Raw genomic sequence first — 27,105 nt, 5'->3', positions numbered from 1 at the left:
CTTTCGAAGGAGTATCATCATTTCGGCCATTACCTTGGTAAATACCCTCGGAGCCGTGGATAGACCAAACGGCAACGTCTGGAATTGGTAATGACAATCCTGTACCACAAATCTGAGGTACTCCTGGTGAGGATGGTAAATGGGGACATGCAGGTAAGCATCCTTGATGTCCATTGATACCATGTAATCCCCCTCATCCAGGCTTGCAATAACCGCCCTGAGCGATTCCATCTTGAACTTGAATTTTTTTATATATGTGTTCAAGGATTTCAAATTTAAAATGGGTCTCACCGAACCGTCCGGTTTCGGTACCACAAACATTGTGGAATAGTAACCCCGTCCTTGTTGAAGTAGGGGCACTTTGACTATCACCTGCTGGGAATACAGCTTGTGAATTGCCTCTAACACTGCCTCCCTGCCTGAGGGAGTTGTTGGTAAGGCAGATTTGAGGAAACGGCGGGGGGGAGATGTCTCGAATTCCAGCTTGTACCCCTGAGATACTACTTGAAGGATCCAGGGATCCACCCGTGAGCGAGCCCACTGATTGCTGAAGCATTTGAGATGGGCCCCCACCGTACCTGGCTCCGCCTGTGGAGCCCCAGCGTCATGCGGTGGCTTAGAGGAAGCGGGGGAGGACTTTTGCTCCTGGGAACTGGCTGTATGCTGCAGCTTTTTCCCTCTACCTCTGCCTCTGGGCAGAAAGGACGGTTAGCAATATAGTGTCCCTGTCTAGGGTATCAATATTTTCCGACAGGGAATCTGACCGCGCAGCTGCAGCACTGCACATCCATGCTGAAGCAATAGCTGGTCTCAGTATAATACCTGTGTGTGTATATACAGACTTCAGGATAGCCTCCTGCTTTGTATCAGCAGGTTCCTTCAGGGCGGCCGTATCCGGAGACGGTAGTGCCACCTTCTTTGACAAGCGTGTGAGCGCTTTATCCACCCTAGGGGATGTTTCCCAACGTGACCTATCCTCTGGCGGGAAAGGGTACGCCATTAGTAACCTCTTAGAAATTACCAGTTTCTTATCGGGGGAAGCCCACGCTTCTTCACACACTTCATTTAATTCCTCAGATGGAGGAAAAACTACTGGTAGTTTTTTCTCTCCAAACATAATACCCTTTTTTGTGGTACCTGGGGTAACATCAGAAATATGCAACACATTTTTCATTGCCTCAATCATATAACGTGTGGCCCTATTGGAAGTTACATTAGTCTCATCGTCGTCGACACTGGAGTCAGTATCCGTGTCGACATCTGTGTCTGCCATCTGAGGTAGCGGGCGTTTTAGAGCCCCTGATGGCTTTTGAGACGCCTGGGCAGGCACAGGCTGAGAAGCCGGCTGTCCCATATTTGGTATGTCGTCAAACCTTTTATGCAAGGAGTCGACACTGTCGCGTAATTCCTTCCACAGAACCATCCACTCAGGTGTCGACCCCGCAGGGGGTGACATCACATTTATCGGCATCTGCTCCGCCTCCACATAAGCCTCCTCATCAAACATGTCGACACAGCCGTACCGACACACTGCACACACACAGGGAATGCTCTGACAGAGGACAGGACCCCACAAAGCCCTTTGGGGGGACAGAGAGAGAGTATGCCAGCACACAGCAGAGCGCTATAATAATACAGGGATTAACTGAATTATTTCCCCTTATAGCTGCTATATAAGATATACTGCGCCTAAATTTAGTGCCCCCCCTCTCTTTTTTACCCTTTGTAGCTTGATACTGCAGGGGAGAGCCAGGGAGCGATCCTTCCAGCGGAGCTGTGAGGTAAAAATGGCGCCAGAGTGCTGAGGGAGTTAGCCCCGCCCCTTTTCCGGCTGACTTCTCCCGCTTTTTTCAGGAATTCTGGCAGGGGTAATTTATCACATATATAGCCTCTGGGACTATATATTGTGATGATTTGCCAGCCAAGGTGTTTATATTGCTGCTAAGGGCGCCCCCCCCCAGCGCCCTGCACCCATCAGTGACCGGAGTGTGAGGTGTGCATGAGGAGCAATGGCGCACAGCTGCAGTGCTGTGCGCTACCTTGTTGAAGACCGAGGTCTTCTGCCGCCGATTTTCCGGACCACTTCTTGCTTCTGGCTCTGTAAGGGGGACGGCGGCGTGGCTCCGGGACCGAACGATCGAGGTCGGGTCCTGTGTTCGATCCCTCTGGAGCTAATGGTGTCCAGTAGCCTAAGAAGCCCAAACTATCTCCAGTCAGGTAGGTTCGCTTCTTCTCCCCTTAGTCCCTCGCTGCAGTGAGTCTGTTGCCAGCAGATCTCACTGTAAAATAAAAAACCTAAAATATACTTTCTTTCTAGGAGCTCAGGAGAGCCCCTAGTGTGCATCCAGCTCAGCCGGGCACAAGATTCTAACTGAAGTCTGGAGGAGGGTCATGGTGGGAGGAGCCAGTGCACACCAGTTAGACCTAAAGCTTTCTTTATAGTTGTGCCCAGTCTCCTGCGGAGCCGCTATTCCCCATGGTCCTTACGGAGTCCCAGCATCCACTTAGGACGTCAGAGAAAGTAACAATGTATGGTTTGAGTGCACTGTCTGTAACCGGACAGTAGATGAATGGGTGGGGCCCTCAGGCGGCACACCTTTGGGCCAGTCAGAGCCTGCTTCCAAAAGTATCTTCTAAAGAGGAAAAGTAAGGAGAAGTATTATCATGCAGTCTCAAGAAAACCACGGGGCCCAGACCTGTCCAAAAATGTGTCCCTTATCATGGAGAGGTTATGTTGTTTTTTTTTCTATGGCTGCAACATGCCACATGTGTTGGCTGAGCTTTTGGTAGGAGGGCAGGAGGGGGTCTTTCCAATTCCTAGCTAGCACACTTTAGCAGCAACTAATATGAGAGACTAATTTTGATAATGGAGGGGATAGCATAAGAAAATACACAGGTCCCTTTGGATCGGAGATTCCATCACAGAATCCAGAAAGGTGTGGACAATGTCCCAAAATGTGTCAATTATCAGGCATGTCTACCATGAATAAGACGTAGCTCCCCTGTTGTCACAGTTTTGCTAGCATTTGGCAGTCACAAACAACGTATTCATTCTATCTAGGGAGTTTCATCATCTGTAATAGACTTTATAAGACAATGGGCCTAATTCAGACCTGATCGCAAGCAGCAGAATCTCTCTCTAATGGGCAAAGCCATGCGCATTGCGCGGGGAGGGGGGGGGGGGGGCAGATGTAACATGTGCAGGGAGAGTTAGATTTGGGTGGGTTATTTTGTTTCTGTGCAGGGTAAATACTGGCTGCTTTATTTTTACACTGCATTTTAGATTTCCGTTTGAACACACCCCACCCAAATCCAAATCTAACTCTCTCTGCACATGTTACATATACCCCCCCCCCCCCCCCCCCCCCTCGCACTGCACTGCACATGGTTTTGCCCATTACAGAAAAAGTTTGCTGCTGCGATCAGGTCTGAATTAGGTCCAGTGCCTCTATTTTGGTAGATATCAGCTTTTACCAATTTCCTCCCTAATGTCCTCTCAAGCATCCTAATCTAATGTAGGACCACGATCTCTGTATATGAAGACGGTAGTCATCTGCTGGGTAGGAAACAATACTGTCACGTGGTGCTTTTGATAGTGCCAATTGAAATGGTGACTCAGATATAAGCAACCGTTCAGGGCAAAAGTGTTTTTGTGCTGTAATTATGCTGGTATTTTGAAGAGAAGCATTCATCCTGTTTTCTCCTGCAGAATGTTTTCAAGGTTTCTCTAGTCCTTTGTTGTGCTCTCCTCTTTGAAGCAGTATTGGTTGTGCTCTGTATGCATCTTTAAACTGATGGCATTTCAATGAAACCTAAAATATTCCAGGTTGCATAAAAATGGAAAAACAATTCTGAAGGACAAACACGTTTGCTATTACTATTGTCCAGATAAGGGTTTATCCTTAATTTCAAGTCACAAATACATTTCTACTAAACTACATTTAAAAATAACCCTATCCTTCCAAACTTTCCTATCCCTGGCAATCTACTTAGCAGAAGGCTTAAGGTGGGTACACACGTGATGTTGAACATCATCCGCGATGGGACCCGGTGGTGGGGTCGGCATCGGCAAGTGCATACACACTTGTCGATGCAGTCGGCGGGAGGGTGCAGGGGCCATGCTGCATTTGGCAGCATGGCAACGCTAGCGATAGCCTCAGATCTTCTTGCATGTACAAAAGATCTGAGGCTGTCGCTAGCAACCCGCGGGTGCGCACATCGGCATCTTTCTCTTGCATACACACGGAACAATGTAAAAGATTGGTTGTTCCGTTCAATCGGGAACACCCACATCGTTTGTTCTGTCATTACGTGTGTATGTACCTCTAGTTACCACTGAATATAGAAGGTTCTTCCTTACATACAATATTGATTTTTGACACAGAGCATGTACCATTTTATTTAAGTTTACTAGTGTTTCCACTGTAGACTCTGAAAATACATGCGAAAATATATAGGTGTCCTCTATCTACTCCACGTGTCTAGTCACCAATTTGGATAAAGTGTTTTTTTTTACAAAGCTAGCTGCATCAGTCTTTTCAGCCTCCTTTACACATCACATGCCCCCCCCAAAAAAGAACAAACCTTTCAGCTCAGAAAGTACTGCACCACATGCTTTAAAAATACATCATGGCAGCACACTATTTGCAAAATGACCAATGATTTTTTTCAAACTGCAATTGATCTGAATGCAATGAAATGTCTGTTGGCATATTACAGCGACCTGCAGGATGTGACATTATACTATACATAAACAACATTAAGGGATGGATTTACTATCACTCAGTTTTTCAATGATCAGCAGCTTTGACCTATGGATTTAAAGCGGCAACAGAAATAAATAGTAAACCAGCATGGTTTAACATTTATTTATGCTGCTGCTTTAAATCTGTCGGTCACAGCCGACTGTCATCGGTGGCCTTGACAAACCGCTCAATAGTAAATCTAGCTCCATGTCTCATTTCTTGACACTGCCTACTGCAGGCATAAGTGTAATTTCCATAAGCTAAAATATGCGTGTGCATACAATGCTTGCTTGACTTAAGTCTTTAAAGACGATTTGTAGCCAAGTTATCCACTGGCTAGAAGATAATAGCATCACTACAACATACACCCTGCACCTCTATGGGGTCGCTAGTGCCTAGTGAATGCTCTCAAATCGGGGGCTTCCACTATGTATAGGTGACAGGTCCAATTTACTATTGAAAGCTTCATTTACAAGAACCAAATAATGTGTTCAATAGCCACATGCCAAATAAGACTCCTTTAAGGGGATTATCCATAGGACTTGCATTAAATGGCAATGCCACTGATTCATATCATCAGACAGTAAACTACACTTGAACGTGCGTACAAAGGAGACTCCAGTGATACCAATGCATTTAACTGCACAGTACACAAATGGAGCAAAAAAATGGCAGACATTCCCAGCTAAATTGTAAAATAGTTGGTATGGGGCCATTGCAACCAATGTATTCCAATCACATGTCAGCATTAAAAACCCCAAACAATTAAAACAGCAAGTAAAATGTAAAGTCCAACTATACTGATATTTATAGTACAGTTGCACAATGATAGTTAAATATACGATGAACAAAGGGGGGGAAAAACCCCCCATCAAAGTAAAATAAAAACTGTATAAAAAATATTGTGTATAAACCCACAAAAGTATTAAAATAAAAACAAGTGAAATTATTAAATTAACATCTGATCAAAAAAGTGAACCACTTAACATATCAACCTGAATTTAATAAAAAAAATGTTCTTATTTATTTGTAAATCACAACAGTATTTTGAAGCTTTTGCAATGGTACCATACAGCAAATGAATTTGTATTTTTTGTTGGGGTCTATAACAGCACTGCCATGCACCATAAGCTCTTATTACCGACAGGTTTGAATACGAAAGGAAATAAGAATGAGAGGACAAAAAAAAAAAAAAAGGGGAATGTAGCGAATGATTAATATGAGACGGAAAGATGTATTTGGAAACATCAACTTGGCAGCCAGGATGTGAAGACAGCCTGCAGAGCAGCCCACGCACAGATGTCTGCCATGCATACATATTGCTTACTTTTAAAAAGGATAATCGCCACATGCCATACTATTATCTGGCTTTCCACATTAGCAAGAAAGAATAAACACAATCAATATCGTAGAGACCACAACACGAATTAAAACATAAGCAATGCCGTCAAGGTTGGCTGCCATAGAAACCTGAAGGGAATGAGTCAGGGTTTCAAAATTATGTTATGGACAGAGGCTTGAAAATAAAAGGGCATTTAATAAACCAGAAACTTCAGGGATGCTTCATTCTGTGTTTGATCTTCTAAGTCTTTGAATGTATTCTGTGCCATTCAGCAATTGGCTTACTAGAGTTAATTTTGCAAATCAGACCCACAAACAGTGGACATAATTATAAGTGGACATAATTATAAGTAAATGAGTTTATGTATTAAAAATAAAAACAAGAAACTACTTATTTATCCTGCTGTTGCTAATTGCTATAAATGACAATAAGGTTTCGGTACCTGGTTTACTTGTTTTGTGTACACTTAGACTGTTATATCATGGATTGTATCAAATGCAACATTTTAAGGTCTGGATATTATCTGCTGTATTATTTGTTGTCATATAGGTGAATGCTTCAACATTCCTTACATAAAACAATTACATACTCAGGTTTTTTGAGAGTATCAACCGGACTTCCCTTCAGGTTTTACTAATGTGGAGCAAGCAAACGCACAGCTATTGGAGAATGTTTTCCAACCAACCTCCTGTACGCTGGTTATCCACTTCACCACGTTTAGCTTGTGGGACCAGGGACAGCGTATTCCCCGGTGGTCTCAGTGTGGACTCTAACTTGTGGAATTTGTGAATTCGATCCCTGATGAGAATGGCATCGGGCCTCTCGTCATGTGCTAACACTTGTCTGGATATGTACCAGTCAGGGTCTTTCTTGTGGACCACGTTGGTGATCTCTGCTACGAGATCGGACCCTAGAATATCAGTGGGGTTATATTTATGAACATGAACAACGTCCTCCCTCTCGCCTAGCAGTTTGGAAAGGACGGAATAGAAATTACCTGTGCAAGGAAAAAACAGAAGAGATAAAAACAGAAAAGAAATGGAAGGTTAAGACAGATCACAGTGGACACAAAAATGTCAGGTTTTCTTCATCATATTTACCTAGCACAGACACATATCAGTTGAAAAGTGAAATGAACCTCATTTTGGTGCACATTTTACACTGTTAATGTGTTCTCATAAATTATTGCTGCAGTTGTGCCAAATAGCCCCTCTTGGTGTGCCAGATCCAGTGCGACCCTGCTATTGTCTGGCGTCTTTTTTGCATCTTTTTACCTGAAAATATGTCTTAGTCACAATGCGATGCGACTAGGACGCACTAGGAGACTGTGCTAATTCATTTGATATGTTACTGCAACAGAATCTGAATCTGAACATGAAGTGCTATGATGCAGCGGCCACAGCTTTTTCCCACACCAAGTTCCGTTGTGCTACGTATACAGACTCAGTCACACACAGATCTACAAGTGTCACATATTGTATCAAATTAATTCAGCAGAGTCTCCTGGCGCATCCTAGTCACATCTTTTTGCAACTAAGACACATTTTTCGGGGAAACGGACACGAGCTAAGCACGGAACTTGTCGGCTCACTCTCGCCAGGAGTCTTGCATTACGTGGTGTATTGAGTCTAGTTGTAGGAGAACACATCTTTGTTGTACAGGAAATAAGAATATATAGTAAGCATTTTATGTAACATAAACAAGAGGAGTTGGCCTACATAAATCTAGTTAAACTTGAAAAATAGGGACACATCCAGGGATAAATCTTTCAATCCTGGAACTATGGCTGAAGTTTAAGGATGGTTGGTAACTACTGTACAGAGAGGAGATATAGAACACTAAGAGATGGGCATGACATACATCACCAGTACTGCACATATTCCACCCCTCAGTGCAGAGTCACAGTATATAGTAGCCGGTAGTATTGGCTTTAAGGCTGTATGAGTATCATCACTGGCCGTGCAGTCAACACAGATATAATACTGATCTTGATGCACAATGAAAAGTCCAGTTTTGCATACAACAGAATACATATACAGATTGAAAGAGGCATTTCAGACAAGCAGCTTGAAATCTGCATCTATAAACTAAACTACCATTAAGAAATCAGTCTTATCTGATTACCAGAGAAAACACAAGTTACACATTAACCCTCATGAAAGCGCAATAAACTTCCTGGAAAAGACAAAGCATCTTGTAATACAAAATATATTTATCAAAACATAATTTCTGCTTCTGTTGAGTTATTAAACAAAATGACAGTATGTTCTAACATAGTTCTGTTATGTTATTTGGGACACCCCCTTTTCAGTGGGCATAGCTGGCATTTATGTATGATGAATGCCACAGAATATCACAGGAGAACACAGCACCCGACATGATAATTTATTATTCTGCATTCCTTTCAATAAGTGTTATTGTAACCAGGTTGGGGATTGCAGATGCACTGTCACCGATAAAACTCATGGGTCTTCAACCTGCGGCCCTCCAGCTGCTGTGGCACTACACATCCCAGCATGCCCTGCCTCAGTTTTAGCATACCTTAATAGCAAAACTGTGGCAGGGCATGCTGGAATATGTAGTTTCACAGCAGCTGGGGGGCCACAGGTTGAAGACACATGATATAACTCCTATGCCAAACATCTGTCCACTGTTGGTTTGCATGTAATTCCATCCACTTCTCGTATCAGCGGGATGTGCACTGATGACCCATTGAAGGGCTGATTGCGAGTCGCATGGATCTGGGCTCACTGATGGAAATGGTGAGTTTTTGCAAACAGCGCATGTGCAGATGTGAACTTCCACATCTTTGCATATGTCTGTCCTGTTCGGAGTCGGTGTCTTTCCAAGACATAGGGTGTTTCGGGACGTGAACGGGGAACATAACCACCCTAAATTGTGGGAGTGTTGCAAGTGTGTATCAAAAGCATACGGTAAAGGGAAGCCTGTTTCAGATGGATCTCTTCCACTTACTGTAACATGGGTTGGTACGAGAGCAGATACTAATGTTGACTGTTCTGGTGACCGGCATAACATAACTGGGCAGCACAGAATTCCCCTTGCACATGTTTAAACCCCCGCATAAGTTGAACAGATACCCCCATCAGCATAAGGTAGTAAAACAGGCTCCTGCGGCTGACTGCAACTACAGCCACTTTGCATGTGACTCCGAATCAGCCCCATAATGCCCAACTATTTATAAACATTTTAAAACCAGAACTTACTTACATAGTACTTTCCAAATGAAAGTAAGATGCTGTTTAAGTCATGCTATGTACAAAACAGTACACAACATCACCAAATGTGTAGCTACAGTACCAAAGGTGAACAAGCAAAAAGATGGAGACACACTCTGCATGCTGCTCTTCAGATTCTGTCGCCCAATGTAGATTACAACCAGGGATCAGAGCAACTACTGCCCAGCAGGTGATAGATAAAAGGTTCAAAGTCACAAGAAACAGGCACTGGCAATAACTGCTTTATAAAAGTAAACATAAAGCAGTTTAAGCAGTGGCGGTGGTTCCAGAGGTGGGGCTATTCAAATAGGGGAGCCGCACCAACTGCCGGTGAGTTCCGGATGGCAATGTCTGGCAGCGTTTGGGGTGGCAGTTGGTGTGGCTCCCATATTTGAATTTGGACTGCGCTTCAGCCTCACCTCAGAAGCCGCCATGGAGTTTAAGTAGAAAAATCAAAGACTGCTTATTTGATGGTCAAAGACTAAATTGCTACTTAACATAAGAATTTACTCACCGGTAATTCTATTTCTCGTAGTCCGTAGTGGATGCTGGGGACTCCGTAAGGACCATGGGGAATAGACGGGCTCCGCCGGAGACTGGGCACTCTAAAGAAAGATTCAGTACTATCTGGTGTACACTGGCTCCTCCCTCTAAGCCCCTCCTCCAGACCTCAGTTAAGGAAACTGTGCCCGGAAGAGCTGACATTACAAGGAAAGGATTTTGGAATCCAGGGTAAGACTCATACCAGCCACACCAATCACACTGTACAACTTGTGATAAACTTACCCAGTTAACAGTATGAACAAGAACTGAGCATCACTTAACCGATGCTACATAACCATAACCCTTTGTTAAGCAATAACTATATACACGTATTGCAGAAAGTCCGCACTTGGGACGGGCGCCCAGCATCCACTACGGACTACGAGAAATAGAATTACCGGTGAGTAAATTCTTATTTTCTCTAACGTCCTAGTGGATGCTGGGGACTCCGTAAGGACCATGGGGATTATACCAAAGCTCCCAAACGGGCGGGAGAGTGCGGATGACTCTGCAGCACCGAATGGGCAAACACAAGGTCCTCCTCAGCCAGGGTATCAAACCTGTAGAATTTTGCAAAAGTGTTTGAACCCGACCAAGTAGCAGCTCGGCAAAGCTGTAATGCCGAGACCCCTCGGGCAGCCGCCCAAGAAGAGCCCACTTTCCTTGTGGAATGGGCTTTCACTGATTTCGGCTGCGACAATCCCGCCGCAGAATGAGCCTGCTGAATCGTGTTACAGATCCAGCGAGCAATAGTTTGCTTTGAAGCAGGAGCACCCAGCTTGTTGGATGCATACAGGATAAACAGCGAGTCAGTCTTCCTGACTCCAGCCGTTCTGGTTACATAAATCTTCAAAGCCCGGACTACGTCCAGCAACTTGGGAGTCCTCCAAGTCACGAGTAGCCGAAGGCACCACAATAGGTTGGTTCAAATGAAAAGATGACACCACCTTTGGCAGAAACTGCGGACGAGTCCGCAATTCTGCCCTGTCCATATGGAAAACTAGATAGGGGCTTTTACATGACAAAGCCGCCAATTCTGACACACGCCTAGCTGAAGCTAAAGCCAACAGCATGACCACTTTCCACGTGAGATACTTTAGTTCCACGGTCTTAAGTGGCTCAAACCAGTGGGATTTCAGGAAATCCAACACCACGTTAAGATCCCAAGGTGCCACTGGTGGCACAAAAGGGGGCTGAATATGTAGCACTCCCTTAACAAACGTCTGAACCTCAGGCAGTGAAGCCAGTTCTTTTTGAAAGAAGATGGATAGGGCCGAAATCTGGACCTTTATGGACCCTAATTTTAGGCCCATAGTCACACCTGACTGTAGGAAGTGCAGGAATCGACCCAGCTGGAATTCCTCTGTAGGGGCCTTCCTGGTCTCACACCAAGCAACATATTTTCGCCATATACGGTGATAATGCTTTGCTGTCACGTCCTTCCTAGCCTTTATCAGCGTAGGAATAACTTCATCCGGAATGCCCTTTTCTGCTAGGATTCGGCGTTCAACTGCCATGCCGTCAAACGCAGCCGCGGTAAGTCTTGGAACAGACAGGGCCCCTGTTGCAACAGGTCCTGTCTGAGAGGCAGAGGCCATGGTTCCTCTGTGAGCATTTCTTGCAGTTCCGGGTACCAAGTCCTTCTTGGCCAGTCCGGAACAATGAGTATTGTTTTCACTCTTCTTTTCCTTACGATTCTCAGTACCTTGGGTATGAGAGGAAGAGGAGGAAACACATAGACAGACTGGAACACCCACGGTGTTACCAGTGCGTCCACAGCTATCGACTGAGGGTCCCTTGACCTGGCGCAATACCTTTATAGCTTTTTGTTGAGGCGGGAAGCCATCATGTCCACCTGTGGCAGTTCCCACCGACTTGCAATCTGCGTGAAGACTTCTTGATGAGTCCCCACTCTCCCGGGTGGAGGTCGTGCCTGCTGAGGAAGTCTGCTTCCCAGTTGTCCACTCCCGGAATGAACACTGCTGACAGTGCTTGCACGTGATTCTCCGCCCAACGAAGAATCCTGGTGGCTTCCGCCATCGCCACTCTGCTTCTTGTGCCGCCCTGGCGGTTTACATGAGCCACTGCGGTGATGTTGTCTGACTGAATCAGCACCGGTTGGTTGCGAAGCAGAGGCTCCGCTTGACTCAGGGCGTTGTATATGGCCCTTAGTTCCAGGATATTTATGTGCAGACAAGCCTCCTGACTTGACCACAACCCTTGGAAGTTTCTTCCCTGAGTGACTGCCCCCCATCCTCGGAGGCTCGCATCCGTGGTCACCAGGACCCAGTCCTGTATGCCGAACCTGCGGCCCTTGAGAAGGTGAGCACTCTGCAGCCACCACAGAAGAGACACCCTGGCCCTGGGGGACAGGGTGATCAGCCGATGCATCTGAAGATGCGATCCGGACCACTTGTCCAACAGATCCCACTGAAAGATCCTCGCATGGAACCTGCCGAAGGGAATGGCTTCGTATGATGCCACCATCTTTCCCAGGATACGCGTGCAGTGATGCACCGACACCTGTTTCTGTTTTAAGAGGTCTCTGACTAGAGTCACGAGCTCCTGAGCCTTCTCCGCCGGGAGAAACACCTTCTTCTGTTCTGTGTCCAGAATCATGCCCAGAAAGGGCAGACGCGTCGTAGGAATCAGCTGCGATTTTGGGATATTCAGAATCCAGCCGTGCTGTTGCAACACTTCCTGAGAGTGTGCTACGCTGATCAGCAACTGCTCTCTGGACCTCGCCTTTATGAGGAGATCGTCCAAGTATGGGATAATTGTGACTCCTTGCTTTCTCAGGAGCACCATCATTTCCGCCATTACCTTGGTAAATATTCTCGGTGCCGTGGAGAGCCCAAACGGCAACGTCTGGAATTGGTAATGACAGTCCTTTACCACAAATCTGAGGTACTCCTGATGAGGTGGATAAATGGGGACATGCAAGTAAGCATCCTTGATGTCCAGAGACACCATAAAATCACCCTCTTCCAGGCTTGCAATGACCGCTCTGAGCGATTCTATTTTGAACTTGAATTTCTTCAGATAAATGTTCAGGGATTTTAAATTCAAGATGGGTCTGACCGAACCGTCCGGTTTCGGTACTACAAACATAGTGGAATAGTAACCCCTTCCCTGTTGAAGGAGAGGAACCTTTACAACCACCTGCTGGAGGTATAACTTGTGAATTGCTGCCAGCACTACCTCCCTTTCCATGGGGGAAGCTGGCAAGGCCGATTTTAGGTAACGGTGAGGGGGCGTCACCTCGAATTCCAGTTTGTATCCCTGAGACACAACTTGTATAGCCCAAGGATCCACCCGTGAGCGAACCCACTGGTGGCTGAAATGTCGGAGACGCGCCCCCACGGCTCCTGGCTCCGCCTGTGGAGCCCCAGCGTCATGCGGTGGATTTAGTGGAAGCCGGGGAGGACTTTTGTTCCTGGGAACTAGCTGCGTGGTGCAGCCTCTTTCCTCTACCCCTGCCTCTGGCAAGAAAGGATGCACCTCTGACTTTCTTGCTCTTTTGCGAACGAAAGGACTGCATTTGGTAATACGGTGCTTTCTTAGGCTGTGGCGGGACATAAGGCAAGAAATTTGACTTCCCAGCCGTAGCTGTGGAAACTAGGTCTGAGAGACCGTCCCCAAACAATTCCTCACCCTTATAAGGTAAAACCTCCATGTGTTTTTTGGAGTCGGTATCCCCTGTCCATTGCCGAGTCCATAAGACCCTTCTGGCAGAAATGGACATTGCGTTTACTCTAGAGCCCAGCAGGCAAATGTCCCTCTGGGCATCCCGCATATATAGGACCGCGTCCTTGATATGTGCCAGGGTCATTAGAACAGAGTCCCTGTCCAGGGTATCTAACTCTTCAGACAGAGTATCCGTCCATGCTGCTACCGCACTACACATCCAGGCCGAAGCAATTGCTGGCCTCAGCAGCGTACCAGAATGTGTGTAAACAGACTTCAGGATAGCTTCCTGCTTTCTATCCGCAGGATCCTTTAGGGCGGCCGTATCCTGAGACAGCAGGGCCACCTTCTTAGATAAGCGTGTCAACGCCTTGTCTACCCTGGGGGAGGATTCCCAGCGTAACCTGTCCGTTGGCGGGAAAGGATACGCCATCAGCAATCTCTTGGAAATTACTACCTTCCTATCAGGGGAATCCCATGCTTTTTCACATAATTCATTCAATTCATGTGACGGGGGAAAAGCCACTTCTTGCTTTTTCTCCCCATACATATAAATCCTCTTGTCAGGAACAGGATTTTCCTCAGAAATGTGTAACACATCCTTCATTGCCACAATCATGTAGCGGATGGCTTTAGTCATTTTAGGCTGCAACTTTGCATCATCGTCATCGACACTGGAATCAGATTCCGTGTCGACGTCTGTGTCAACTAACTGGGATATTGGGCGCTTTTGAGACCCCGACGGCCTCTGCGCTGTGGGAGCAGGCATGGGTTGAGACCCCGACTGTCCCAAGGCTACAGCTTTATCCAATATGTTATGTAAGGAGCTTACATTATCATTTAACACCTTCCACATATCCATCCAATCAGGTGTCGGCCCCGTCGGGGGCGACACCACATCTATTTGCACTTGTTCTGCCTCCACGTATCCTTCCTCATCAAACATGTCGACACAGGCGTACCGACACACCGCACACATACAGGGAACGCTCTGACTGAGGACAGGACCCCACCAAGGCTTTTGGGGAGACAGAGAGAGAGTATGCAAGCACACACCCCAGCGCTATATAACCCAGGGATTACACTGTACCTTAGTGTTTACCCAGTAGCTGCTGTTTTTATATATATATATATATATATATATATATATATATATATATATCTGCGCCTAAATTTATGTGCCCCCCCTCTCTTTTTTACCCTCTATTGCACCTGTATACTGCAGGTGAGAGCTTGGGGAGCGTCCTTCCAGCGGAGCTGTGAAGAGAAAATGGCGCTGGAGTGCTGAGGAAGAAGGCCCCGCCCCCTCAGCGGCGGGCTTCTGTCCCGCTTCTCATGTGTAAAATGGGAGGGGGCTCGCACATATATACAGTGCCTGACTGTATATATGTATACTTTTGCCATCAGGTATCTTAATTGCTGCCCAGGGCGCCCCCCCCCCTGCGCCCTGCACCCTACAGTGACCGGAGTGTGTGGGTGTGCTGCGGGAGCAATGGCGCACAGCTGCAGTGCTGTGCGCTACCTTAAGTGAAGACAGGAGTCTTCTGCCGCCGATTTCGATGTCTTCTTGCTTCTGCTGCTTCTGTACTTCTGGCTCTGCGAGGGGGACGGCGGCGCGGCTCCGGGAACGGACGATCAAGGTTAGGTACCTGTGTTCGATCCCTCTGGAGCTAATGGTGTCCAGTAGCCTAAGAAGCGCAACTTAGCTGCAGTGAGTAGGTTTGCTTCTCTCCCCTCAGTCCCACGTAGCAGAGAGTCTGTTGCCAGCAGAAGCTCTCTGAAAATAAAAAAACCTGACAAAATACTTTCTTTTCTAGCAAGCTCAGGAGAACCCACTAGGAGCACCCAGCTCTGGCCGGGCACAGATTCTAACTGACGTCTGGAGGAGGGGCATAGAGGGAGGAGCCAGTGCACACCAGATAGTACTGAATCTTTCTTTAGAGTGCCCAGTCTCCTGCGGAGCCCGTCTATTCCCCATGGTCCTTACGGAGTCCCCAGCATCCACTAGGACGTTAGAGAAATAAACAGATCCATATGCTACCAGGATAAAGATATAGAAGGTCTCTCAATCTAATCTAAGTACAGTCAACTGAATTTTCTGGTCCCTCTTAGAAATGGTTAACACCACACATATTGGGCGGTCATGCCCTGTAGTGCCCTGTGTGTTGTCTAAGCAATGATGACACCTGCGGAGATCTTTTCTGCATCATTAATGGTTCCTCACTTCCTAATGGGCTTTATACGAAAAAGGGCCTGTGCAAGGGGACTAACTCATCCTAACAAGTGCATCTTCGTAGGAGTCAGTCTCAAAATCCCACACATTGTACTGCATTTGGTTAGCAAAGTTAGCTTTTTTGGTCACTTTTAAGAACTTAACAGAGATGGCTAACAATATTCCATTACAAATACATTATTTAAAAGAGTATTACTATAGTTTAGTTACATGTAACCAATGTGCTATTGTTTGTGTACTTGGTAATTTTATGAAAAGAAAAATCTCAAAGGGGGTATCTTAAAATGTATACATATGTTGAGTATATGTTTTAAGTCTATACATGTGTTGTTGAAGCTTAAACTATAGTGGTGGCCATGGTAAGACATGATAAGTTCTAAGCCTAAAGAGGTAAGGCATTAGTGCTTCCTGACCTTCTTCTGAGAATTTCCTTGCTTTTAATAAAAGATGCAGGAAAATAAATATCTAAAATAAATATTCTAATAATTAAGATCACAAATGTATGATGCACTTTAAATGGAGAAATCTGTTTTTGGCAAGGCAAGGTACAAAGACCCGTTAATTAGATTTTAATAGAACCAAGACATGCCTGTTTTAATGTGGTGACCGCCAAAAGACAAAATGACCTTAATAGAGTATGTCATGTTTGCAAACAATCTTTTACTTTCCAATTATTTGAAGTAGACTCTCAATACACAGACCTAGAAGATGAGTCCCTCAGGTGACATAATCTCATCGCCGGAAATAATTACTGCAGTTATTAACACACTTTCATAAGTAAATTATAATTAAGGAAAACACTTTCTCTCCACCTGAAACACCTCAGTGAAGACAAGACGGATAAGGACTATCAATGTAGATTCCAACTATAAATAGTAATTAGGCTACATTGTTTACAGATAATGAACGGTTAAAAACTGTACAGACTGAAAAACAGCATAATATAATAGTAAGCAGTTCATACACAGGGGGCTTGTGTAAGTAGGCTATGTATATTTAAACTTGAACACAGATTAGTTAGGGTAGGTGATTAATTAAGGTACAGACTCCATAAAAAATGCACTTTAAAATGTACAGCACACTTTTGAAAAGTAACATTGGAAAAATAGGAAGAAAATAGATATTAAAAAGAATGATCACATTAATCTTGAAGGGCCCCATACACTAGAACGATATGTCTAGAGGCTGAAGTTGGGGCGATTTCCCTTGAACTCTCCCAGGAGCTTCCCAGGAGTGGTTCCATACGTTTTGGTACATTTTGCATGCGATATGTCGTATGCGATCCCAGCCATGCCCGTGGGAAGCAATATATCACGAGTGCAGCACTAGGGATCTAGGAGATCCGATCCGATGCTCACGGGGCCGAGGATCGGATCGGATACACAGCCAAAATGCCCAATTTCACCCAATATATTGGCCCGAATTGGGCAGAAATCTGGCATTATCGTTCTAGTGTATGGGGCCATTAAGAACGTCAAACAATAATAAACATTCTACATGTTTTTCTTTTATATATCACATACGCTTTTACTTTAAAAAACAGTATATTGTATTTGAATATGCTGTCTTGATATAAATAAAAATTGAGGTTAGCAGCATTGTGAACTAGTGTCTAGCATTGCTGCCACACTATCATGAGTTTGAATCTAAACAGATAGGACCTTTGTGTGTAGCATTTGTATATTGTGTGCTTTTACATGGGTTTCCTCACTGAGGGGAGCATTTACTAAGCAGTGATAACAGCAGTGAAGTAAGCCAGTGGAGAAATTTCCTCATCAACCAATCAGCAGCTCTGTATCATTTTATAGTATGCAAATTATAGATGTTACTTCAGTGCTGATTGGCTGCCATGGGCAACTTCTCCACTGGCTCACTTCTCTGCTCTTATCACTGCTTAGTAAATGTCCCCCTTACTCCAAAGACATACTGGTAGTTAAATCTACTGTATTGTGTACGTTGTGTGTGGTAAGGGATATAGATTATAAACTTCATTAAAACATCAACTGGATGATTATTATCTGTGAAGCACTGCATTACATCTAGAAGCTATATAAATGTTAATCTACAGAATAAAATCAACTGCTGATAAAAAATTATGTAATCATGCTGGAATATAATTGGTGAAAACTCAGACTCCTCCCACCAATCTCAATGATGTTACTTACAACGAGTTCCAGCAAAATACCTCTCTACAGTACTCGAGAGATAGATTAAGGGCTTATGAGGCACTTGTCAGGGAGGGCCCTATGGGCCAGAGTAACACAAACACGCACAGAGTAATAACACACACAGGCAGGTCTGGCACACATACAGGATAGCAGAGAAAGACAAACTGGGGCACACAACATTCTATAGTGCCTCCACAATCTCTCAGCAGCTGTTCCCTCTCCTATCCCCAATGGTCCCTGCAGCAGAGGTGCCTCGCTACTCCCGCCGGCTAACTGCTCCACAGCTGCAACGTAATGAACGGGGACCACCTTAAAGAGTGCCCCTATCTTCTGGAGCCTATCTGAGCTAAAAGGTGGCAAGTATGTTGTGATTACCTTGTCTAGTACATTCATGAGATATTTAGGAATGAGTATTTATCTCCACACAGGTACGCATTTACACAACAGTCCAGTAGTGCATGTCTCGTGCCCCTGGCTCCTGGACGGGTTATAAAGTTCACTGATGCTTTTAATGTCCAGCCATCCCCTAATCTTTGTCCTGTGCCATACCAAGCATTGCTTCAGCCAGCTGGAAGAATGATGCTGTCACAGGTGTAGTGAGGCTGTTGTGTGTCAGCACTAAAGTGTTCCTACAGTCACTAGCTTTATTACATCCATTAAAGTATGGCTGTCTACCCTAAATCTGCGTTCAGTATGTAGCATGACCTTGTTCTGCGATAACCCATGACATAGTATTGGCTCTGGATGCTCCAAGTTACATGGGAGCCGAGAGGAGGTCTGGAAAGTCATGGTACAGCAGCCACATACCACATGTTCCACATGCTAACAATGGGTGGGCACTGATGTTTATGTACAACAGTCCTTTTCTTTTCCCCATCTATACGATCTTACATTTACAATATGTGTATTCCCATTAAGTATTTATGATTGGCCCTACTTAACAAAACATGTGGCAGTAAGTCCAAAAAATGGTTTACTCTATTTACTGAAAATAATAAAGGTAGCTTTTAGACAGAGAAACTTTAGATCACACTAGCTGAAGTACCTGGCATTGCGCAGGCTTACATCTTCAAGTTATTAAGTGATCAATGAGTTGGATGTAACTGTCAACATTTTAGCAGCTCTTCCAACACACCCATGAGGTGGCTGCACAGTGTCTTTTTTTGGGGGGGTGTCGCCAGTAGCCCTAATCCCCCAGTTTTTCTCTCTGCTAAATTTTATAATCCCTTTTACACTGCATTATGGGTTTAAAGATTTCCTTCTGTTATCAATGTTGCTATTCCAAGGCTTTTGGGTGCACAATATATTTTGTCTTCCTGCCTCCATTTTAGTCAGTTATTTCAGGTCCGGGAATTATGTTTATTTCTGTCAGTTATTACAGTTCTTTGAAGTTTTCATAAAGTTACAGAATTTGGGTGGACTGCGCACAGAAATATACTACGTTACGGGGAGTACTGCTGGTGTTAACAAGTTGGTCCTACTTGTTAGAATAAATGGTGCAAGAGTAGAGATTTTTACACTGCGCTCACCCCCGGTTTCTAATTGTGCATGTATATGCACTAGTGTAATAAATGGTGAAATGCTTGATTACGTTTCAAAATGATATTTATTTAAATACAATAGCTGATAGTCCAGAATTCATATAAATGCGTGAATGAGCTCTGTTTGGCTATAATAAGCCTTTTGCTAATTGTGCAGGAGCACGCTTGCTTCTAGATATAATGAAATGAAGTCCATAAGCAGGATGATAAGTGGATTAGGAAAAAATGAAAAAGGTGAAAAGTTTTCCTGCAAAGCCATCCAGTGGAAGGCCCAGAACAGGCTCACCGGTTCAAAGTTCTGCTTGGTGAACACTAAAAGGAGGTCCAATCAGGACACCAACCCCTTAGTATATCTTCTGGGATCCAATATTACCACTCTGAAGTTTTCGGCCAAATCCATCAAGTGAAAGGCTCAGAACAGGCTCCCCAGGTCAAAGTTCTGCCTAGCATACACAGGAGGTCCGACCGGGTCCCTAACCCCCCTAAAACCTGGCCAGGATCCAACTGGACCACCTGGTTGGTTTCATCCCAATCAGTGCAGGGGAGTCCGAATGCATAAGATTAGAGTCTTCATTAATGTTATTTTTGTAAGTACAGGAGCTTATTCATCAAAAGAGGCAAACTTGTAGTTTATTCAGGAAAATCGTGGTTATTACAATTTCCTCTGCTGAATACTTCTGGGAAATCTGCTATAGGTTGACTTAGGCCCAGATTCTAATGGCTCAAACAAAAACTGAACCAAAAGAAAACTATAGTTGTGCACTAACAAAATAGAATAAATAAGTAACTAAATAAAACAATGCACTGCTGTACAGGTAAATCACTATATACAATGCCTCTAGTACACAAGAGAGAGCTCGTAGAAGAACTGTCTCAGAGAAATGATGTATACAATGTTTCTGGATTTGTTTATTGAACTCATTTATCAGAAATAGCTCTACATCTCCCAAATCATAAAAGGGAAATACACAGATGGATAGACAGCGCATTTCAGTGGAATAAGAAAAGGTTATCATTAGTCACCTGGCATCACCCAGAGACAGAATAATGGCCACAGTGTGACAGGAAGGCACGTCTATTACTTTCATAGAAGGAGAGAGAGAAGCACTAGTGATCTGTATGGTTATAGAGACATTTGCAGGCGTCACCACAAGCAATGCTTGTAGCGAATAAAGCATCGTCACAAATTCACAAATAGATAGAGGCATACATTTTGTAGGATGCTAAAGCAGGTTTCATAGCAAATCAGCTGCAACAAGCGACCTTCCACCAGACAAGACGCTGACACAGTTGTATGAAAGAAATGCAGACCGTTTACTTCAACAGCATAGCAAACAGACTTTTTCACAGCAAGTTCAATGGGTACCTTAATTAGGCACCAGTTCACAAACAGCATGTACACAATCTCAGGCTCCCTGTCTGGAAGCCACTGGCCCGCCCTCTATCGCCTGGCCACTTGTTGGTATCAGGAGCACTGAGCCCTTGCCCTAACAAGCTTTGTAAAAGCGTGGCACAGGTGTGCCTGACTGCAGGGAACGCTTGCTCCAATACCTGGACTGGACCTGCATGGATGGGATCTCATGTATGAAATTGCAGGGTATTTCTGTGTGTCAACAGCAATACAATAATATAATTTCCAACTGCCAGATAATCTTTGACACAACATTAAAGAGACAACCTGCTGTGTCCCAACACCTCCCTGGTGCTTCCTCTTGGTCCAGCCCTAAACCCAGGTCGCCTTAGCCCGGGACACCCGAACTGTTGTGCCCTGTCCTGCAAACACCCGGGGTGGCATCCGGACTGGACTGCCACACAGTCTATAATAATATTCCTCTTAGTCAAAATCTGAACTTTGCCTGTCAAAATTTTAACTTAAAATGCAATGGTAAATACAGAAAATTGTAAATTAAAAAAATTAGAGTGATAATGTTGCAAGCTCCGTCCAACTCAGACCCCTTCACTCAACTGCCCCTTTCCTTACCCACTCTGATACGCCCTGTGGGTGATAGGATGGGGAAAGCCTAAGGAGCGCACTGTTGGGTGGGTATATTCTTTATCCACACGACCATCTAATAAGGTAAATTGACTGCCAAGTGGACAAGGTATAAGCCACCCTATAAAAATTAAGCAGATAAATTTAATTGGGTTTATTACTTTAGTTTTATTTATTAAGCTATATATTCCTTTAATAAAAAATAAAGTATTTAAACTTCACAATCTGACACAACACAGAAAACAATGGCATCACATACTGTATAACGAGAACTTTGCTGTATTATACTCAGCATAAAACTGCCAGAATCCTAACTATCCTGATGATGTGAAGTGGTTGGAAAGGGTCAACATGCCTCTCTCTCTTGGATAATCATTAGAACTCATTTGTAATCGCGTAGACATTCACAGCCTACATGAAAAAACGAGGAACATCAAGGCTAAGGGTTGGTCTATGGCTGCAGAGACTGGACACAGCAGTGGCAACTTCGATGCCATGTTTTTGCACATACAAACTTGCAGCCGGTCAGCAGATACGCGCCCTGAAAACAGCTATGACACGCCTGTGTTCTCCCAGCCACTCACCATAAACACTACTATTAACACCTCCAAACAGTCACTTTCTATCAATCACTTTCCATGTCATCATCATTGTGAGTGAGATCGCAGTAGCCCCTTTGTGCATGCACACTGTGGTTGCAGCACATGCGCAGTCTGTCACTAATTGCCCCGTTGCATGATAATCAGCCATTGCATACAAACATGAACTAGGCCCATAGTTCAGATAGATTTAAAGTGATTTTCTAACTGACCACCAACATAATAACATGAATGGGATGCAATGGAGTCTGAGTTCGCCCGACATGCGGGATGACGGCCAAACGTGGACGTTTTTTTAAAACGTGCCTTGTAAATAACTGCCCCTAAAACATCCAAGTTCGGACGCCATTCCGCACGTCGGGCGTACTCAGACTCCATTACATCCCGCCCCATGTATTCACAACTTCAAGTTCTGTTATTTTTACATTCTTTATTCGATATATGAGTCCATGAAACAAAAAAGCAGGTGAACACTTCAAGCACTGCTAATAATTCTATCAATTTTGGCACTATAAGTCTCAGCATGGTAGCGCCTCTTATTATGTGTGAAATTAGTATGTGCAGTCCAGCCCCCCTCCCTTTAATACATGAGGCATAAGAAAAGGTTTAAATTTAGTAAACCTATTATGTTATACAGCTCGGGGTGGGAAAGAGCTAGCTTTTAACAAATTTGAACTTTGTAAGGAATGCAAATTTTGCAGTGTCACATTCCCAGCAGAGTATCCATTGTGACAGGACTGAGAGCATTACCATTTCCATTATGTTGTCCCTTTGTACAAGTCTGTACGATGAAGCAGCTTATACCATGCAGACCCTACAATGGCGGCACTGCATTGACCGAATAATGTGTGCCATACAGACTATGGCAGTTGTGCACTCAGGCATGAACAGGGGAAGGGGGCTGAAGTTTTTTTGGGAACAGAGTTTCATAGCCACAACATTTTTATCTTTTGTAATAAGGCAGAGCACATTTAACTCACAATGCACAAATGGTGAAAACATAATTTCAAACTCTTGAAAGTACTTTATACAACTTCATTTTGACTTGATGTCGAATTCTCACAGACATCAGCACACACGTCATCATTCAAAATACCTAATTGTCAGACATTGTGTTGTAGATCTGTAGCTGGCACTCTGACACAGCGCTACAGCACTGGATTCGACTGACAGCCAGAGGACTCCAAAACCATACTGGTGGTGTGACATAAGTGACAATGATCCTGGTGTGCAAGTGGGTAGATTGTAATCTCCATAGGAACAGTGACTGATGTGCCTGATAAACTGATTGTACACAGCTGTGGAATATATTGGAGCTGTACAAACAAATGCTATATAAGAATAGATACAATATTATCCTTTTAAATGTATTCGGTATGATTTCCCGATGGTCAGGAGACAGACAGACGGAATCCCCACAGCTACGCATCGAGTCTACTCGCGTGCTTGCTGCGCTCGACTCGCTTCGGGCCCGGTGGCTCGCTTCGCTCACTACACTATTATATTCCCCCTCGGTTGGTGGCATGGACCCACCAACCAAGGGGGAACACCATTTGTCGGGATTCCGACGTCGGTCTCCTGACCAGGATCCCAACTGTCGGGAAATTAACTGCAACCCCTTGAAACTGGGACACTCATGAACACAGGTTCTGTGGCTGGCTTAATTCAAGCCAGCATTTCACCTGGTTTTAGTTAGCCAAAGGACCTGTGTAATTGATGAGTGTCCATGTTAAAGGGATACTATGGTAAGCCTAGATAAGAATAGTAATACAAAAATTATATGTGTTCAGACTCTATCGTTTGCTTGCACTGTGACTGATATGGTTAAGCTGTCTGAGAAATGTACCCTTAGAATTTGTGTTCAGAAGCAAGAAAGACCCTTTACATCTATAGATTTATCATTATGTTAAATTCCAATTGTAATGTGTATTTTATAGCTGTGTACTCAATAAACATTGGCCCAGATTTATCAAGCCTTGGAGAGTGTTAAATTGCACAGTGATAAAGTACCAGCCAATCAGCTCCTAACTGTCATTTTTCAAACACTGCCTGTAACATGGCAGTTAGGAGCTGTTTGGCTGGTACTTTCATTGTGCAATTTATCACTCTCCAAGGCTTGATAAATCTGGGCCAAACTTTGAACAAATAATCATGATCAAGAGAAAAAGGTTAACATTCACCCCTCCAAACACAGTACCAAAATTACAGTACATAAACACACAATGTTTAGCTTTCATTTCTTTCCTTTTTTTTTTTTTTTTTTAGCTCAGGGGTATAAAAAAAAAATCAAACTGAGTAAGGATGGGTAGGTAACTAACTTTGGAGCTTATTTATCAATGAGTGTTAAAACTTGTTGCATATGATAAATGGTGCTCCAACCAATCAGCTCCCAAATGTCATATGTTCAGCTCCTGTGATGGAGCTGAGAAGATAAATGGGCCCCTAACAGTGATTATGAACCGCCTTTTAAAGGAGCAAAGTGTCACTATATCATTTAAACCATACTTGCCTACTTTTGAAAAAGCATTTCAGGGAGATTGTGAAAGTAACACCTATCAGTGGTGCGGACGTGTACTGCTACATCTGAGAGGCGTGTCAGAAAAATGACTTACATCTAAATGTAAATGAGCCCCAAAGTTAGTAAGATCTACTTGTTGAAGAAAAGACAGTGATATTTTGCAGGATTTGTTTGTGTATTGTGTTTTACAAGAGCTTCCATATACTGTAAGTGGCCATGAGAAACCTTATTTAAAATGCATGTAGCCATAGGGATCATCGTGCCATATAACCAATGCAGGGAAATGGCACTGATGAGCCCATTTGAATGTATATATCTCTGATTTCTTTTTCCCCAAAAAAATGTAATAGCTGCATAATGGGGATAAGGTGCAATCAGGGAGATTACTGGACTATTTAGGGAGTGAGGGAGATTGCTACTATTTCATGGAGTCTCCTGCAGAATGAGGGAGGGTAGGCAACTCTGGATTTAAACCGAGCAGTACGGAACAATCTATACAGTATATAGAACTGCTACATCAAAACAAAGCAATAGGATTCTACAGAAACCTTTACATTAAGAAAGTGCATTATCAGAAAACTAGATCATTTTTAATCTGCAGCACAATTTCTATCTGGCATAAGAAAGACATCTCCCTGGAGACCAGCTCTCCAAGGATTTTCATGTCTGTAAATTGCAGAAAAGTTTCAGTATGGTTGTGGTGTCACCATAGAAACTGCAAGGCTGCACTATTTGTTAAAAAGAACTCTGGTTTCGCAGCTGAATATAATGTGTTTGACTTACAGTATTTTCTGTTCACGAAGGTCTCTTTATCAGGCTGAAAACAGAAACTCTAAATCATGCTTGACATATGGCAAAGCCAAGCATGCATGAATAAAAAGATGATATACTTAAAAGGGGCGTCCATCTTCAGATCTTTCTCCCACATAGCAGTCAGTGTACAGACACCAGTCCTTACACAAGAATAAGATTCCGCAACATTTAATATTATTTAATCTGCGTCTTTAATCTTCCTAGTCATGGTTTAGAGCACAGGTTCTTAAACTCTGTCCTCAGGACCCCACACAGTGCATGTTTTCCAGGTCACCTGTGGATTTTTAAAATGTGACAATTAGTGATACACTGTGCACCTGCTGGTGACCTGAAAAACGTGACCAGTTTGGGGTCCTGAGGACAGAGATTGGAAACCAGTGGGTTAGAGACACTACAAATTAGAAGTGCCAACTGACAGGTTGCATCATCCATACCATTTTATAGTTGCTAAACCATGGTTAGGCTGCAGTAGCTGCAGGGTAAGCTTAAAGGAATGTGAGGGGGCGCCTGTATCTTCTGATGCTGATGGAATTAGTGACAGGTAGGTACTGTAAGAACAATGTCAGTGGCTTTAACATTTCCAACCTAAATCTTCAATAACAAAACCGCTGATGTTGGCAGATGATGTTGTGGTGGGGATTTAACAGACTACATAAGCAAATAGGGTCCTAGTTACATAAGATTATTTTTTTTCCTTACAATCACTATTTTATTATATTTTTCATTCTTACTGCATATTCTGCAAGACGAATGATAAGCTGTCCAGACATTGGGGAGGATGTAATGGGAGTCTATAATGCCGCCCGGGAAATTATCGCACCACATTGGACATTATAAGTGTATGTCTATTTCCCGGAACTCGGCCAATGTAATGGCGCTTGTCTATATCCCGGCTTCTGTGTATTAGATCAGAGGTGTTGTGGTATTTAGCCTAGAAAACAAGTGATATTTTCAGACCAAATGGAATTCCTCTTTTAGTATAGGAGGACCACAGTGTCACAGAAAGTCATCCATTGTCACCCAAAAGGTCATTATTAAATCAATACAGATCATAAATAAACCCCAGTCCTCCAGGACGCACAAGCAGCCTATGCTGATTTAAATGATATGCGCATGGCTATATTCTGTGTGTAATTGCGACTGTATCTAATTAAGCTGCTTGTGCATCCTAATACTGTACATCCATTTGTGTATCAGATGCATTTTCGTGTGCAAAAATTACATGTACACTACATGGACTATTTAAAAAAAAAAAATTAGTTGATGTGTGAAAATGTATTGAAAAGTGTTTATTTATTACAAATGTGCTTGATTTCCAACATTTTCATAACCAACTCAGCATAAAAAAAAAAAAAACCCTTTAAATTCTTTGAGTCTCTAAAGGGCCCTACACACTGGCAGATAACACTGCATGATATGAACGTTCTCGTTCATATCGTGCAGTGTGTAGGCACCAACGGTGAATGATGCGCGGCCCCGCACTAGTTCATCGTTGGTGCCCCGTTGCTTATGCATGCAGGCCAATATGGACGAGGTTGTCCATATTAGCATGCATTGCTATGGCGCTGGGTGACGGGAGGAGTGAAGAAACTTCACTACCCACATCACTTCCCCCAGCCGCCAGGTCGCCCGTCTGCCGTATCGGCGGTTGGGCAGCTCGGCAGCAGGTCGCCCAGTCTGTAGGGCC

General features: G+C 43.9%; 1 protein-coding gene across 6 annotated transcripts in view; it reads right to left on the bottom strand.

Moving 5' to 3' along the window:
- The window catches only part of PAM (peptidylglycine alpha-amidating monooxygenase), a 265,389-nt gene that overhangs the window by 86,377 nt on the left and 151,907 nt on the right, over nt 1-27,105 (bottom strand). For 4 of the 6 annotated variants that reach the window (XM_063964075.1, XM_063964076.1, XM_063964074.1 and 1 more), the window contains one exon: nt 6,773-7,084. The exons of the other annotated variants lie outside the window; for them this stretch is intronic. In XM_063964075.1, the coding sequence (XP_063820145.1) occupies nt 6,773-7,084 (312 nt within the window). The remainder of the gene's footprint in view (nt 1-6,772; nt 7,085-27,105) is intronic. 6 annotated transcript variants of the gene reach the window in all.

This window comes from Pseudophryne corroboree, chromosome 1, assembly GCF_028390025.1.
Source record: "Pseudophryne corroboree isolate aPseCor3 chromosome 1, aPseCor3.hap2, whole genome shotgun sequence".
In the NCBI taxonomy this organism is placed as follows: domain Eukaryota; kingdom Metazoa; phylum Chordata; class Amphibia; order Anura; family Myobatrachidae; genus Pseudophryne; species Pseudophryne corroboree.
Note: the sequence above shows the minus strand (reverse complement) of the source record. Positions and strands in the feature narration are given on the sequence as shown.